The sequence below is a fragment of the Melospiza georgiana genome, chromosome 5, assembly GCF_028018845.1.
Source record: "Melospiza georgiana isolate bMelGeo1 chromosome 5, bMelGeo1.pri, whole genome shotgun sequence".
NCBI lineage: Eukaryota > Metazoa > Chordata > Aves > Passeriformes > Passerellidae > Melospiza > Melospiza georgiana.
The window spans coordinates 1,286,776-1,304,778 of NC_080434.1; the positions used below are offsets into that span (position 1 = coordinate 1,286,776).

The window sequence follows — 18,003 nt, forward strand, 5'->3', positions numbered from 1 at the left end:
CGGGGCAGGGGCGGCGGGGCCGCCGTCGCGCGCAGGCGCGCGCGGGCGCTCGGTGAGGTGCGCGCGGTGCCGCGGGTGCGCTCGCGCCCCTCCGGTGCCGCCGCGCGCGCGATGAACTGGCTGTTCCCGCTCGCCAAGGGCGGCGCCGCCCCCGCCTCCGCCGCGCCGCCCGCGCGCACCGGCCTCCAGCAGCAGCGGCAGCGCCAGGTCGAGTCCCTGCGCGCCGCGCACGCCTCGTGAGTGGCCGCGGCGGGCGCGGGGGCGGGAGGGCCGCGGTGTGTCGCCCGTCCCGGGGCCGCGCGGAGCCGGTGGCGTGTCGGTAGCGTATCGTGCCTCTCTATGCGCGGACGCGGGAACCCGGCTGCGCCCCGTCCCCTCCCCGCGCGGCCTGGCTGGGTCCTCGCGGCCGTGTGGGTAAACAGGGCCCCCGAGCCGGCGGCGCCGCAGCCCGGGCCGGCCCGGCCCCGCGCTGTCCCGGGGCCGAAGGGTCCCGCCGGGCGCTGCCGCGGGGTCCCCGCCGGAGGACCGTGCGATGTGGGACCCCGGCGGGCTGGGAGCAGGAATTCGGGAACTGTGAGTCCGGCTGGCTGTCGGGGAGGCCCGGCCGGGGGATCGGGCGCAGGTCGGCGTGCCCGGTTTCACTTGCCGTTGCCCGGAAAGCCTGCTCATGGGGTGTAATGTCTTCGGAGTGACGCCACCACGTCTTGCGATAAAGCCTCTCTGGAAGCTGCTTGTCATAGCGTAGTTGATTAAAAGTTGAGACTAAAACGTGGAGCACCAAGGAGTTGTGTGGCGCAGTGGCCTGCCAGCAGTGGCACAGTGGCATAGCAGCCCTACTGCCTTTACACTTTCCTGGTGTTCAGTGCTACCTGCTAAAAACTGGCTGCTCCTCTAAAACCAGTTGTGTTTACTCCTGTTCGACATCCACAATTTTAAAGTAAAACAGTATATTCTGAGGTACTCCCTCTTGGCAGTATGCTGCCCTGTTTTGCCTGGTTTAAAACTCCTCGCATTTTAAAAGGAGATCCACATTCCATGCATTTGAAGTTATAGTTACCGTGAAGTAAGCATTCTACTGACATGCAACTTCCTGGGATTTCTGTAGAACTGAAATGGTAGCTGCCTCCAAAACAATTCAGAAAAAGGACAGGGAATGCTTCCTGTCACATCATACTGACACTAGAAGTGGAGGAGATACTAAATGCATTTCAAAGTTTAATAACTGCAGATAGTTTCCATTCCTAATTTTTTGAATTATCACATAGGGAACATAAATATGATGGTTTTCTAAGTATTGTTGCTTGAATAAGCCTAAGTCTGTTCAGAGCTAATTTCACAGATATTTTGGACACAGTTCACTTCCCAAGGCGCTGTTCTTGTGGGCGTATAGGAGCTTAGTTAACTTAAAAGTTTTTGTTAGGCTGGCCTTACTTGGCCTTTTGTTTATATCCACTTTTTAAAAATCTGGCAACGAGATGAGCTCATCCTGAATTAAGCCCCCAGTAAAGGGATCAGTTTTTGTCAGTCAGCTTGCTGAACTGGTTTGCTGCTGTTTGTGCAGGCACCAGCTCAAGCACAGGCAGTGAGGGAATGGATGCTGTAGCCAGGAACTGAGGTGAGGGGAAGGGACATGGTAGCTGCCCAAATGCTATTCCTTTATGAGTACTGTTGTTGCTCTTCACCGAAATGCTCAAAATTCTTGGTATGCTGTAGTTAACTAAGTTAGTCAAGTTTGGTTTGTGTTGTCTTAGGTCATAAAAGCTCAGGTATGTGTGATCTTAATTTCAGTAAAGCAGCTAGCTTTCCTATACACAACCCCTCTCAGGTTAGGAGCTTGAAATAAAACCTTTGCATTTAAAAAAGAGATTATTACATTTGCTGTTGTTCTAGACAAAGTTAAGAATGTATCATTTTTTCAATGTGCTCATTCCCACTTGGGGAAGCAACAACTAATGTTATTAGTTCAAGGTTTTTCCTGAGCAGGGTTATAACTGTTTGAACATTCAATGAGATTCTGGCTTTCTTCTTCCTCACTCTGTCCTCATCTTCCTCCCCAGTATCCACGTGAGTGGAGTGTAATTATATACCCTTCTCAAAAGGATTTTGCAGCAGGCTAATGAAAAGTGTGACAGATGATTACGGGGCAGGAATGTGAGTGAGAGATTCCAGGGAGAATCCTTCAGTTAAGGATGAGAAGTTGCAGATAGTGGTGTGTGGTGTAACACAGCAGAACCCTTGATTTGAATTCTCCTGTGCTGAAGATATTTGATATTTTCTTCAAACAGCATGTGATTTCCCCAGGAAAGAGCAAATACTGAGTTGTCTATGAGAGGAATAAGATCAGGCTGCAGAAAGCAAGATTCATAGCTGAGTTAGTGTCTTACTCCCATTTGTTCCCCAAGCTTTTAAAGACTTCGTTTTGAAGCCTTAAATTCTATGCCCCAGTAGTGCCTTGGAAGGACACAAAACACTCCCAATACTACTCTTAACACACATTTGCAGGTAATGTGTTCTGGGTTTCTTGAGAAAGGACCTGTATGGAGTGTACCTGGCAGTGGATGGAGGAGCATTTCCGAAGTTGGATCAAAAGATGTTTTCTGGGAACACCTGGCTGGCATTATTTGCCATTGGAGCTGTGTTCCCTCTCCTGTATGAGGGGAGGTTACAAAGAGTGTTATTAACCAGGTGCAAGCAGGAAAAATACATGGAAGAGCAACCAGTCTGCTTTTATGGTTTGTTTTGATTCATTATAAAAGGAAGCTTGTTTTCTGCCCTTCTGTCTTTTACTCTCTGCTTAGATATGTTTCGTATTGCCTAGAAATTCTGCTTCTGAGCTTCACCTCCTCCACATTCTCTGGGATGCTGTCTTTCAAAACAATCTTGCTGTGCATGGAAATTGTAGAATGCTTTGAGTATTGAAATCAACTTCCTAATAATGTAGCTCATTTCAAGATTTTTCCTTCTGTAATTTACCTGTTGCAGGAAAAACAAATTTGGATTTTACCTTACTAGATTTTGTAAGTGCTTTCAGGAGAGCCTGGATCTTGAGTCTCACTGAAGCTTTACATTGTTGAATGTAACTTTAATCCAGATAATTCTTGAAAGCTTGTGCAAGTGAGCTTGGTGCACATAGTAAAAACTACTGTTAAATATTAGGCTAGTCTGTTAAGGAAGAATGCCTAGTCTAATAAACATTCTGCATATTGATCTGAAGGCAGTGTTGCAGAGCAATGTGAACCTGATATAATGCCTTGGTGAAGTAAATGTTTAATCAGATAAAAATCAGGATATTAAAATAACACTGATGTGTTGTCTTAAATTAAGCCAGTAATGGGAGAAAGATAAGTTGAGATTATTGTCAGAGGCATGAGTAGTGTGATTTCTCCTACCATAGTTCATTTGCTTGTGACCATTTATGAGGTTTAAATGTTAAATCCACTATTTTTTTTTTTTTTTTGCTTTAATCTTAATATTCAATATAGAATTCTGAAGACTATTTGCATACTCCAGACTTTTCAATTTTGTTCTTACAGGGCTTTTCAAAACTAAACTGAATACAAATATCTGAGGTCATGCTTGTTTCTTTTAGACTTTTAGCTGTTATATTGACCATGCAATGGATGCTAACAATTTTTTCTTTGACAGCATTGCAGAAATACAGAAAGATGTGGAATATCGACTGCCATTCACTGTAAACAACTTGACAATTAACATTAACATGTAAGTAGAGCGGGCTGCATCTATGCACATCTTGAAAATGAAAATTGTTCTTAAAAAAAAAAAAAACAACTAACTGGTAATAGAATATAAGCTGCTCCCAGCTCATAATTAATTTCAGGAACCATAACCTGGATTTATATTAGTGGTTGTAGTGATCTGGGTGGAACTGGCTCTGTACAAGATACAGATGTTCAGCTGAGAGCAAAATCATATTTTACTGTTCTCAGTTCCTAAGGTAGCTATATGATTTTAGTTGAAGGTAACTAGGGGAAAATGCTTGAGGATTTCTGGTAACTTTGATTCTCTGCCACTGAAAATAAACTTGATTGGTAATTTCTTAGTCTGCTGTAACTCCATACTCTTACCGTGGTGAAGGTTCTGTAACTCAAGTGATTTATTGTAATATTAGTGCAAATTTACTTTGGGGGTACACTTTGTTCTGGCAAATGTTGATAGTATTCTGTTCACAAGTTTTATATTACTTGGCCCTGCAGAGTTGGCCTAATATTCTTACAGGCTACACTGCATTGTATTTGTAGTAATAGCATCTGTATTTGTAAGTGTTCTTGTTATGCTATGGCTTTTTTGTTGTCTATTAGTTTGTCAGACCATGTGCTAATAACACCAAGGCTGCAGGTTCAGTGCCTGTATGGGCCATGCACTTAAGAGCTGGACTCAGTGATCTTTGTGGGTCCTCTCCAACTCAGAATATTCTGTGCTCCTTTGTTATACTTACAATTTTGCACAAAAAATGCTCTCTTCAGTTTTGTGGAAGTCTGGTGCTCCAATCTGTTGGACTTCAAATTTTGTAACTGAATAATCCTTTGTATGCTTAATTCATTATGCACTTGTCCATAACAGTTTTCATAGAAAAGTATGTTTATGTAATTAATAGTACTTTTTTTTTTCATAAGAAGCCTTCTTAGGCAAACTTTATCATGAGGTGTCACTGTAGTAATAATTATTCTTGTATTTGCAGTTTGCTTCCACCTCAGTTTCCTCAGGAAAAGCCAGTCATCAGTGTTTTCCCACCTGTGAGACATCATTTAATGGACAAGCAGGGGGTATATGTGACCGGTCCATTAATAAGTAATGTATGTATTATTTGTAGCTTCACACAGATCTACTGTTAATAGCATTTAATACATGTCACACTAGATTATTGTTAATAATCCTGGTAAAAAAGATTAGTATAGATCCTAATCTTTTTCAAACTGTATTTCAGGGCCTGAAAATAAATTCAGAAGTGTTCAGTAGTTATTCTAGTTATTCTTTCACTGATACCATTTCTGACTTGAGTATTCCGTGTATCTAAAACTATTTTAAGTTATGAAGGCTTAGAAAATTACTATCACATTTTTTTGGTTATTGTTAATTGCACAGCTCTTCCAATTACATTCCAGTGTATTCCAAATAAAGGAGAGGGATGCTTTAAGTCAGTTTTGTAACATAGTTCTTTCTAGCCTAATCCTATTAGAATGGCGTCAAGGTTTTAGCTCCCATATTCAGGATTTTAATATGCTGGTCTTTTTGTCAACAAGATTGTCCTATTTTTTCTTGAGTGGATGGAGGTTCTGACTCTTTTGGAATGTAGTTAGTGCCTTTGTCCTCAGATTTTATTTTTTTTCCTCTTCTGTTCTTTGCACAAATGTAGCTTGGTAACTGAAGTGGGGATTTTTGCTTGTTCAATAGCAATGTGGTGACTCTCCACTGATAATGGAATATACAAAAGACTTTTAGTTTCTGTTCAACTCTGGGTTGCTTTATCACTTTATTTGGAGTTTATGTATATATAGTTTGGATTAGCTAGTATGTCTGAAATAGCTTTTCAGCACTGTCATGTGGGTGTAATAAACAATCAAGTTCAGCACATTTTGGAACACTTGGATTCCAGACATAATTTTTATTCTTCTTTGGATTTTGTTTTGTGTTTTTCCCAGTTTACAATGCATTCAGATCTTGGAAAAATTATTCAGAGTTTACTGGATGAGTTTTGGAAGAATCCTCCAGTTCTAGCTCCTAGCTCAACGTCATTTCCATAGTAAGTTATCAAAACATCATAAATGTCTATTAGTTTTTCAAAAAGCTACTAAACCGATTTTAAGGAGGGCAGAGACAGGAATATGTAATGGATATACCGGAAGAATTAGATTCCCTGTCCTTGCACAATTTCATGTGCATGGTAGATGACCTGATTGTTTTTAGAAGAGACACTAGATTTCATTGGAGTTACTGAATCAACATGCCTGATGTAACTTTATATCCATTTTCTTGAAAAATAAATTTTTACATTACCAGTTGAAATCTGGAATTTGCTGTATTTCATTATCTGAGCAGTTGTGTTTTTTCATATTCTATTCATAATCTCCCAGGCTTAAGACAGTTCCTTTTGCACCATGTGCAGCAGAAATTGGGTGATTTAAAGAATTGTGTTAAATTCAGATTGTGTCTGAGCCACATCTGTGGTTCTCATGGCTGACGGTGATATTAAGTTGAGGTGTGGCTGCAGTTGTGAATTTAAAAAAAAATCATTCCTGTTATTTAGAAGTAATTACTTGTGTGTTGCCCAAGCTATTAAATGCTATACCATACATAAGAACTAATGTATGACACAGATGTTTTTCTCACAACTTTAGGATGGAAACAATTTAAAATTATGCTGTCATAAATTTTTGAGAAATAGCTTTCTGATAATTAAGAGTGTAAGTGTGTATTTGGCTGTTCTACAAGAATGTAGATTAATGGAGTTCTAGACTATATTGCAGTATTAGACAGAAAGGGTTATTACATTGGAAGCAACTGAGAACAGAAAATACAAAGTTTATGGTCACTTGAAAATTCATTCTTATGTCTTATGTGTGGTCTCGTAATTATAATTCAAATGACAAGACATGCTATAAGCAGTTGGTTGCTCATGGTTGTGGTTTTGTTTGTTTTTAGCCTTTACAACAAACCAGCTGGAATGCCTCCTTTTGCTCCTCAGGGGTTTCCATTTCTCCCTCCATATCCACCTCAAGAAAACAGGACAATGGCACCCATGCCCATTTCTGAATCAGTTCCTTCAAGCTACACTACAGACAAGCCTGCTGCTCCCTCCTATGGCTTGATTGCCGATCTGCCGCTGCCTGTCCCCACAGCAGAGGTGGTGCTGCAGGTCGGTGTGCTGAGTTCTGCTCTTTAGGCTGGCAGTCACTGGGTGTAAGTGCCCTTGGAGGCACACAGGGCATTGCTGTTAAACTCAGGGAAGCGCTTGAGTGAGTGAACTTCATTGTTTTGCTGGTGCTAGGGAAGCAAAAGTGTCATTCTGCCTTTGATGAATTTTTTAGAACTTGAAGTCAGAGCAACAAGTTTGTCTGAGTTTCAATGAAACTTGTGTTATGTTAATGGCCTTTGATGATAGGGGTTTTGTTTTGGAGCTGCACTCCCCCATAGGGCAGCTGGAGCTGTATCTCCAACCACAGAAGATATTTTCTCTTGCTTGCTTTCCTGCTCAGAACCTATTAGGTGAGGGCAATGTGCAATCTCAAGTCTTTATGTGAAGCATTTTATCTTGTATGTTTATACTTAAACTCCCTGTTGCTGATGAACTCTGGAAGAAATTTTATTTTTAATAAAACTTTGTATCTAAATGTTTAGTCTTAAATCAAATCATGTCTATGGAAACAAGTTTTCTTAGGCTTGGAAGGCACTTTTGTAACTTTATGCAATTTAAATTTTCTGCAACTGTTTTTTCCTTGTCTAAAACATTTGTTTTCTGAGAGATTATAGCTCTGAAAACCACGTGAAAGAGATCAAAGTGTCAATCTCCTTCTCTGTTCTCACTTCTGTGAGTTTTACTATTCCTGTGTATTTTCTCTGTCATTCAGCTGCTTTCAAATGAAGGACGTGGCAAAACAGAATTATTTTCCTCCAAAACTGACTCATCTTTTATGACATGTTACCCCAAACATCTTCAAGCATTTTGTTGCATTGGTTGAGTTGTTTTCTGTTCAGATACTACTGCTTCTTACTGCTTTTTGTGCTTCTCTTGTTGATGGAAAATATTCATTTTCAGTTCTCGATTAATCAGGTTAAATATCAAGAAACTGCACTTGAGAAATCTACTAAGCATTTCTAAATTTTGACTCAGGTTGGCCAGAATGGATTTACATACAAGATGCCTGATATTCCTGATACCTTTCCAGAGCTCTCAGAACTAAGGTAAATTTCCAGAGGTTAGCTGAACTTCTATAGTTACTGAAAGGCACTGTACTTTACTACTGGCCTGTATCTGATTTTTGTCAGAGGTCTGTACACATCACTGAAAGGGTTTTGTAGAAATTATAATTAGGGGAACTGCCACATACCAAAGTATTGTAGTCAGAAAATAAACCTGCTTTATATTCAAGTGTGCTGCTTCTTTAGAGTTTGGTCAGCAGGAGCAGTACTTGATTCAACACCAGGAAAAGAAGTATTTATTTTTACTGTTTCTTACTATCAGTGTTTTGCTTTTTTCTGAGGCCTTACAAGGGACTTAATTTCTAGTAATTCAATAAGCATAACTTTTGAAGGAGGAAATGGAGTAGCTTGAGGCTGGTTCAAAAATTACGTTCTCCTAAATGCCAAAGAGCTGTAGTGCAGGGTAAATGGGGAACTGCTTTGTGAGCAGCTCAGCATGTTCAGGGGAGGCTGGCTTAGGCAAATCCAGGAGGTAAATGTGTCTGCTGTCCCAGTGCAAATCACTGCTACATCTAAATACTTTATACACATACTACACAAATATTTTCATCTGTTTGTCATTATTCAAACAAGCTGTATTAGTTATTGCTCCCAGCAGCTTGCTCAGATCTAATGAGACAGTTTCCTAGATCAGTTATGTGGGGTGGAATAGGTTACAAATCCACTATAAACTCCTTCAGATCTCACATCTTTCTGGTGGTGTCATAGTTAAGCAATTGAAAACTGTTGTTTCAACTGGGGTGGCTTTTTCTTTTCCTTTGACACTTCCCAAAGAACCCGTTTAGTTTAGCTGACTTAGCTTTTAAGTTCTGACAGCATCCTTATTACATAACAGCAAATTAAGAATTTTGCAGGAAAGCGTAATTTGTTAAAACATTCTGATCAAGCGGCTGGATTAAAATTCCATTATTCTTCTGTTGGTTGTTTAATGGAATGACAGAGGTATTGCAGCTGTTCTGAATAGTTCTGTTCTGTATAGGTGGCATGGTTTTGGTAAAGGGGCTTTTTGAGTGGCCTTTGTGAGAAAGGGTACAGGAGCTCCCCCTGTACCCCGCACAGCTGGTTTGGCAGCAGACCCACTGCAAGACTCCTGAGTCCATTAGTGAAGCAGGCACTGCCTCTGAAAACATTCTAGAAGGAGCAGAGGCAGTGAGGATTGAGGGGAGGAATGGAAAAATGTGATAATCCTGCAAACACCAAGGTCAGGGAAGAAGGATGAGAAGGAGGTGCTCCACGTACCAGAGCAGTTACTTTTCCACAGCCCATGGAAGTTTTGGAAAAGATTGCAGTAGTATGGGTATTTTTAAAATGTATCCTGTAGCTGAGAGGACTGTGCTGGAGCAGTTACCCACACTGCAGTCCAGGAAGGACCCAATGTTGGATATGCCCTGAAGGAAGCTGCAGCCAGGTATTACCTGGACTGGATACTCATGCCAGGAACTGAATGCAGTCTGTGGAGCAGGGGTGAAGTGTGAGAAGGAAGGAGAAGCAGAGATGAACTGTTGGGGACTGACTGCTACACTTGCAGTTCCCCCTTTGCCCCAAGGAGGGGGAGACAGGGAGAGACAGTGTTGGGCATGAAGGAATGAGGTTGAGCCTGAGGAAAAATGGAGCAGTATTTTAGCTTTTGCCTTTCTTGCTTACCATCCAACTCTTACTGTAATTGACAATAAATTCAGTTAAATTTTTCTGAGAGTGTTTTTGTGTTTGATTGTAACTGGTAAGTGACTTCACTGTTTTTATCTAAACCCCTGAGATTTTCCTCCATAGCCTGTTGAGGAGGGGAACTGAGAGAGCAGCTGAGGGGGCATCTGGTAGCTCAATATAGTCAACCCACTATAGTAGCATTATGGGAAGTAAGGCTTGAAATGAAAGATATTTTTTAACATGCTGCTTTTTAAATTCACTGCTGCATATAGTAGAACCCACAATCCAGTAGAAAAAGGAAAAATAAGTTGTGCTCAAGTGTCATGTATTTGTAAAGTCCCAAAAAATGCCTCAAATTCTGGAAGAAGTGAACTACTTTGCATGTGGTGTTTTCAGCTTTAAATGTACTTTCTTTCTGTTTGAGTACAGTATATCACAGCTGACCAGTATGAATGAGCAAGAGGAGGTGTTACTGGAACAGTTTGTGACTCTTCCACAGCTGAAGCAAGTCATTACTGACAGAGATGAGTTGGTGAAAAGCATTGAAGAGCTGGCAAGTAAGCTGTCAAAATGTTAACATGTGTGGCTTTGTTCTGTGAACTAAATCCTTTAAAAAAAAGTAGTAATGCTGATTTTATTTTTCAGAAAAAAACCTGTTGCTGGAGCCTAGTCTTGAAGCAAAAAGACAGACAGTGTTGGATAAAGTAAGTTAACAATAAAATAATCTTCAGCAATATGAGTGGTAATATCTGGAATTTTTTCAAGGTGATAATGTTCCTTTTCCTCTTCCTTCCAGTATGAGCAACTCACGCAAATGAAAGCAGCCTTTGAAAAAAAGATGCAAAGACAGCATGAACTTAGTGAGGTATAATTCCTACATGACATCCTTTAAGAATACTTCGATAAATCTGAAATTTTGATATGTATCTTTACCCATTAGGAATATTGTTTTGGTTAAACTCTCATTTAATATGAAGTAGATTAAATATTTCGTCAAATATGAAAAAAATTGAATGATGTACCAAACAGTTAAAAGCAAAATAATGGCTTTTCTCATTGGGTTTTTATTTTTTACTGCTACAATAGGAGCAAAGGAGTTGGAAGAAAAGAGTAATGTACATCTAGAACTGTTTAGTACAATCCCAGTCCAAACCAGTTTTAAGAATAGAATAATTTTTAAAGAAGGCTTGTTCAATTAATGGTACTCATTTAACATAATGAGCTTGTAAAACTGTGCCAGATGAAAGTGCTCAATAACTTCAGGAACTTAAATTCTGCAATTCACTAGGCATGCTTACTTCAGGCAATGTGCTCTATGTGCTGTCAAACCTTGCATGTTTTACAGTGTAAACAGGGCAGAAGTTATTAATTCAGAAAGTATTGGAGGAGGAGAATAATTTCTTGGTATGTTTACCAGGGTATTTATTAGAAGATATAACTTCTGATAAACCACTTTCTGCACTAAAATCTTCATAATTTGCAAGACTTGTCACCTGAGAATGCAACAGTCCATCAGTTTAGCACGCATAGTACCTGAATTTCTGAATGCCCCCAAAATAAGAAAACAAATTAAAAAAAAAACAAACCCAAAAAAAAAACCAACCAAAAAGTTGCATGATGGCAAACCAAATGATTTCACAGGTGGTCAAAATATTAGAGATTTCCTCACTTGAAAATGAGAAGAGTCTGACTCCTAATGCTTCCTTTGACCTTAAAGTGGGTAGAGGTAGTTGACGTGGATAAACCACCTATTTTTGCAAGAAACCACTTAAGAACAGGACATAACATTGCATTGCTGTAGTCCCTTTTCTCTTCTCTAAATTAGATTTGCTGATTCAATTTAGTGATGGATAGGAGGCTGAGAGCTGAGGACTAGCAGTTGAATTTTTCTGCTTTTTTTCCCAATATGCTATATCTTCATGTAGTGATGTTTGCTGTGCACAGGTATCTCCTGCTCTCTTTCCTTCAAATTTCCAAACAAGTATTTTTACTTGTATTGAGTGAATTTTAGTCCTCTTTTATTAGAGCAAACTCTCTGTATTTTGTACAAGATCAATTTAACAGGAAATTTTTGATTACATTAAGATTCTAAAGTACATAAGTAAAAGATTTTTCATAGGGTAGATGAAGGTTAGGCCAAGCATCTAAAATGTATAAATGCCTTAATTTTGCAGTTCTGGCTCTCTTCAGACTCCTACTGGATGTGAATCATGTCCTGTTTACCTGCCCAGATATATTCGAGAAAAAATAATGAAATTGTATGCAATAAACAGAAGTAAGGTTTGAGGTTTATAAGAACAGAAAAATGAGTACACTGATTGAGATTAGCAGTCTATCTACTTCTTGAGTAGGTGCTTTTTGCTTTCCTGTCTTCTCCACAATCATTTCAAGGGTATTTAAAAGCTGAACAGTAAGTTCTTTTTTACCTTTTTATACTTCTCAGGTTCACAGCTGATTTTCAAAAGTAGACCCTATTTATTGAAGACACTTGAAATGTTAGTTCTACTCAGAAATCATGCACTTGAGAACTTGTCAGATTTCCAAGCTGGATGCTTTCTACACTGTAGGGTAAAAGTTGAAAAACTTTATTCATTTGTGTGAATGATTGTGTATCAAGACCTAAACTAGCAACACTTTTCTCACATTGGAACCTTTCTAGTTTAACAAGCTAGAGTTCCATCTCTGTAACTTGGAGATGGAACTTCATCTGGTTACTTAGGCTTTTATGTAATAATAGTGCTCTGTCCACATATTCCATATTTATATAGTCATTATCTTTTTGAAAACATGAGTTTTAACAGACAGGTTAATATTACATTGGACTTTTTATTTTCTTAGAGTTGCAGTCCAAGTGCTCTGCAGGCCAGACTTAAAGTAGCTGCTCATGAAGCTGAAGAGGAGTCTGATACTATTGCAGAAGACTTCTTGGAAGGCAAAACAGAGATAGATGACTTTCTTAGTAGTTTCATGGAAAAGAGAACGGTATGTAATACACAAGTACTTCTAATCCAAGACATGTACAACACACAGTGAATAAATTTAGGACTTCTTTTTTTAAGAGTTTGAGCAGTCGTGTGATACAGAACAGTGCTTTAGTGAGCTTTGACAGAAGGAGAAAAAATCCTTAAATGGCTTCAGTTTCTTTAGACTATAATCTGCATTCCAAAGGCACATACTTCTAAGATGGGAGTGCAAAGGTCTTCTGCGTTAGACCATATTAATGTGCTGTTGCAGATATTTTTGTGCCAATTTCTTCTGTATCTTGTATAGATATTGGGGAAGATAGCCACATGGTAAATTTCATATTTGGAAGGTTGACATAAACTGACATGTTGCATTAAACAACCTTAATGTTTAATTTATTAGACTTCTTAAACAAATTTTATTGATGGCTATCATCAAATAAGTAACTGGGGTTCAAAAATCACCATTCTTGTTCATGCTGTGACAAAAGTAACTTACCAAGTAGTGTACCTTTCTGTAAAGGTGCCCAATAAATGCATTTTGTAACATTGGAAAGAATCCTCTTATAAACAATTTTGGATAGAATAATGTTATCTGTATAGACCATTGTTCAGCCCAAAGCTTGGAAGGGAGGTAGGTTAGGCAGGGTTTTCTTTCTTTAAAGAGCCTGTAAAATAGCTAAATCAGTAAGGAGAAACTGCAGTATGCATTACAAAAAACTGCTTTTAGAATTCAGTCTTGTATGTCTTTTTTCATAGCTCTGCCACTGCAGACGAGCCAAAGAGGAGAAACTTCAACAGGCAATAGCAATGCACAGCCAATTTCATGCTCCACTATAGGTAAACTTGGTTTGTTAAACAATTCACCTTATTGTTACACACCTGCTAATGCTAATGCATTTGTTACGGTGTTTATTGTTCCCGTGGAAATCAAGTGTGTTCTGCATCTGTTGTTACTTGTATTTAAAATACAACTTCTGGAGAAATTAAAATATCTAATTTTGGAAATTTGTCCTTACAGACTTCCTGCAAACTACACCTGCCAAGAGAACGAATGAAAACCCCAATAAAGCACACTTTTTAATAACTATTATTTGCAAATAAGCATTTCATCTTATCTGGTTGTATTTATAGAAGAGATTGTATACAGAGTTGGGATGGTTTTTGTACAAATTAGAATGTCTCTTTATATTCTCATTGTACTCAAGAATCCTTCTATTGCAATCTTTGCATTAATTTCTTGTATTTATTGTTGATAGTTATAATATTTAAGTTCCCTGCTGCTATACTCCATTGTTCAGAGATTAAATATCTAAACATGTAATTTTGACTAGCTTTTTACATTTTTATAAAAACATAATTCATATCTTTTGTATTTTGAATTTTAACCATAGATTTGGCTTAATCTGTGGAAGACTTTAAGTGATAGGACTCTGGAAACTAAAAAAAATCTTAATGGAGATTGCCACTGGATTCACAAGCTGTCTTTTCTTGAAGCCAAAATATTAAAGAACAAATTTTTTTACTTCTAAGTAATAATAGAAAACTAAGTATAGCTTGTATTGTGTTTTGGATGAGTAGATTGGGGATTAAGCAAAGGATGTGTTGGAAAAAAATTATACTGGAATCAAAATAGAATAAATGATATCTGCATAGATTTGTTATGTTGCTTAGTAGCACTGATGCACTGATTTCAAGAGTGGTTTGGTACCTACCACTAATTAAACACAATTTTCATCTAACAAGTTCATTTTCTTTTTTTTGTTCATAAAGGAATAATAAGCAGGTCACCTTCTTGTTTCTGTTTTGTGCAAGATAAATAACTTCATCATGTGAGGAACTCAGAAATGGTTTACAAAAACTACTTCTGAAGTTCTTTGGAAAACAGTTATTTTTTACTAATGTAAAGAAACTAATTTGGTTGTAATTGTCATGTGGTAAGGCAAGTGATTGGATTTGGAAGTGAAACTCAATTCTGTGCTTTCATCAATGAATCTTGCCTCTGGTAAGCTGACAGTCTGGGGTGGGGTATATCTGGTGAGAATGGGTAGGACCAAATGCAGTGTTCTGTAGGAGGAAAATACAGGTCCTAAATATCCATGTATTTTCTCGTGCTGTTGCAAGACACATTCTTTTTCTTAACCTTCTCAATGCCTCAGGTTTTCATCGAGACAGTCAAGGAGGAGGAGTAGAAGGAATGCTACAATTTTGAGAGTTGTAAGTAGGATAAAGTGCTGATTAAGCAATGTATCAGAAATCCTGCTTCTTTCTTGTCAGGAAGCAGTCTGGAGATAAACCTCTTAGCCAAGACTCTACCTGTGTGTTACCTAGATAGGATCACAGAACATGGCAGGCTCTAATCTCAGACCACAGTCCAAGCATGTGCTTTTCTATATCACTGATCTTCAGTCCTAAACTTGATATTCTGCTAGCAAACTGTGATATTTCTTCTGAATGAAGGAAAATCGTGGAAGTGCAAAAAGTCTGTTCCACAGGCTAGTGGGTCTTCAGTCTCAGCTCTGCCGTTCGTTACACTTTTGTGATTGTCATAAGCTGTTCCTTCTCAGGGTGAGTAGACTATTCACTGCTATTTTATAGGACATATTTTAAAGCTGATCCAAATTCTGAGATCAGATGTCCCAAAAAAATAGATCTGTGGTCCAAATCAAACATACTTCGGTGTCTGAAAAAAAATCAGCACTTTATAAATGGAATGCTTAAGCAATAATTTTAGAGGTTCTTATTAAAAAAAATGTGCTGCCTGTATATTGGCATAGCACTCCTGCTAATGTGTTAACTAAAGCCTTAGGTTATGTAAACATCTAAGTGGTTCTGAACTTGTGTCTGAGTAGTGTGATTTCTGCAGCTCTGAAGAGTTAGGTGTAAGTCATCACTGTAACCTTCTTGGCAAAATCCCATCTAATTTTGTGCTGAGTTGTTTCTGATCTGTTTCTGACAATCTAGTTAACTCTCAAGACTACACACAATCCTGTGCAGAGCTGGTTTTTTGTTGTTTCTTGTGAACAGAGACAGGCATGGATGACCAGACATCTGGTGTTCTTGCTGTATTGGGCTAGTATCTTCTTTATACGTTTTATAACAGGATTTGCTAGTACAAGTTCTGAACTCTTCAGCTTTTCCTCTTATGTTACTTTAGTAAGCAAATTTTCAAATTGGGAAGTTCTCCATGGAGTCTTTCTGATGGTAGTGGAGTAGAATCTACAAGAAAATGTCACTGTGTATTGCAAGTTCAGTGTTTGTCGTTCAGGGATTTCAAAGTTAAGTTCTTTTTTCTCCCTTTCTATTCTCTGATGTCATTGTTACTGTTCTTTGGATATTTTTCCTTTTTTTAGCCCCTTCTGCTGTCACAAACCCATCCTCCAGAAAAGAAGCACAGAAGTCTCTGTATTCAATGATGATGTATTCTGGATTAGCTGCAGGAATGCTGTCACATCCAAGAATATCCAACCTGTTTATGTTCTTTAAGGGTCTACCTGACGCTGGTTGGAGTGGGATTTTTTTGTTATTGTTGTTTTGTTTTTCTTTTGTTTTAGTCCTACATTGGTTGTGCCTTCCCTGGTCTGCTTTCACCAGAAGACTAGGTAGAACACTGATAACACTCTCTCTGTCAGAGTTAGGGATGGTAGCTGGTAGCATGCTGGTAGCCCACTGTTAAACACATTCTTTACCTCAATTTTTGCCAAAATATGAAGCATAGGTGTAAGTCCAGTTTCCCACAAAGTGTAAGAGAATGGCGAGTGCTGTTAGATGCATATTCTAATGGTTTTTGAAATATGTCGAGAGCTTTTAAGCAATCTGGAATAAAAGGCTCTGTACAATGACTTGTTTCTTGGGAGCTTTGCACATTGTCATGCTCAGATGTTCTCCCAGTGGGAAAGCCAACTCAACGAACAAGAAATTCAAGAGTAAGAAGATGGCTCAGCTCTGATGTTGCAGTTGTTTGCAGAGGGGAGTGTACATTCTTTGTTGTAACTGCTGATTGAGTCTGGGGTTTGCCTAATTTTAATACCTGATCGTACTGCTAAATCACAGAATGTGTCAGGTTGGAAAGGTTCACACTGAGTCATTTGGTCAAACCACCCTGCTGAAGCAGTCATCCTAGAGAACATGGGACAGGATTGTGCCAAGATGGTTCTTGAATATCTCAGTGCAGGTGACTCCACAGTCTCTCTGGACAACTGTTCCAGCTCTCAGTCACCCACACAGTGAAAAACTTCCTCATAATTGGGTGGAACTTCCCAGGCATCAGTTTCTGCCATTTGCCTCTTGTGGTATTGTTCAGCACCACAAAGAAAAGCCTGGCTCCACCCTCTTGACACCCTTCCTTTGGATACTTACAGACATTGATGGGGTCTCCTCTCAGTCTTCACTGGCCTAAACAGCCCAGCTCCCTCAGCCTCTTAAGTGATGTGATCCACTTATCATTGTTGCCCTCTGCTGGCATGGCTCCAGGAGCTCCATGCCTTCCTTGTTCTGAGGAACCCAGAACTTCCCCAGGTGCAGGGCCCTGCATTTGCTCTTGTTGAATTTCAGAAGGTTCCTCTCTGTCCATCCCTCCACTCCAATGAGATCCTTCTGAAGGGCTGAAAGCACTCTGGGGTATTGGCTGCTCCTCCCAGCTGGGTGTCTGAATTTGCTGAGAGGCACTATACCAGCCACCACTGCAACCAAGAGACTGGACAGTCAGTTCTGAGCAGCATGAACTATAATTCTGTTTGTTCTTTACATTCTCGGCAGCTTTGCCACTTAGGAGCTGGACCAGATGTGGAAGTTAGAAATTTTATACATGTCCAAGTTCTAACTACTCCCTTCAAATACTAGAATAAATTTTTATAAAATAGAGATTTAAGAGACCTTCAGGTAAAACTCAGTTAAAACTTTGGCAACAAAGTCAAGTATCAGAGCCTTAACTATTCTGAACAGTAAATACTGTAATGTGCTAAACTTACAAATAAAGGCTTTAGGGTTTTAATATGTCTTGTATAACTTACAGACACAGTTGGGCATTGCAGGACTTTTTGAGTGGATATAGAATTGTGTTGGAAGTGGATCCAGTACAATACTCAAGGACAAACTTTTTATCTTCATGTGCAGTGGTTTGAGCTTTTCCTGTTCAACCATTTAAACAGCAGTAATTCTTGGAGCTACCTTTACTAAAATGGGCTTTAAAAACCTGTATTTTGTCCCTGGGTTTTGAAAATGCCTTGTTTTTGTCAGATACCTGTAGACATCACATTTCTATGCAGTAATAAGCTATAAAGAGAGCCTATATTTCAATAACAAGGGAATACCTCAATATAAAGAACTGTGTTCTTTAGTCTTCAGAAACAGAATTAATTTATCTGAATAACCTTAGCAACAGACTCAGTCCTTGCCTGATTCAGTTGTTTTTCTGGTGGACCTGTAAGGTTTCATTAGCTTCTTTACAGAATGA

At 39.2% G+C, this 18,003-nt stretch overlaps 1 protein-coding gene across 1 annotated transcript; it reads left to right on the plus strand.

Annotated features, from left to right (window-relative positions):
* Positions 1–111: 111 nt before the first annotated feature.
* On the plus strand, positions 112–17,920 carry VPS37A (VPS37A subunit of ESCRT-I). The gene is made up of 12 exons (XM_058025265.1): positions 112–236; positions 3,646–3,720; positions 4,700–4,814; positions 5,661–5,761; positions 6,661–6,874; positions 7,850–7,920; positions 10,015–10,142; positions 10,231–10,289; positions 10,382–10,450; positions 12,424–12,567; positions 13,308–13,388; positions 13,570–17,920. Exons 1-11 carry the CDS (start codon positions 112–114, stop codon positions 13,386–13,388), a joined length of 1,182 nt encoding a protein of 393 aa, XP_057881248.1. The 3' UTR covers positions 13,570–17,920.
* Positions 17,921–18,003: the final 83 nt, after the last annotated feature.

Excerpts from the sequence above, each read along its gene's own strand:
- VPS37A (XM_058025265.1), top strand. The coding sequence starts at position 112 with ATGAACTGGCTGTTCCCGCTCGCCAAGGGCGGCGCCGCCCCCGCCTCC. Across the intron at positions 10,451-12,423 it reads GACAGCATGAACTTAGTGAG|AGTTGCAGTCCAAGTGCTCT; the intron begins GTATAATTCCTA and ends TTATTTTCTTAG. Across the intron at positions 12,568-13,307 it reads GTTTCATGGAAAAGAGAACG|CTCTGCCACTGCAGACGAGC; the intron begins GTATGTAATACA and ends CTTTTTTCATAG.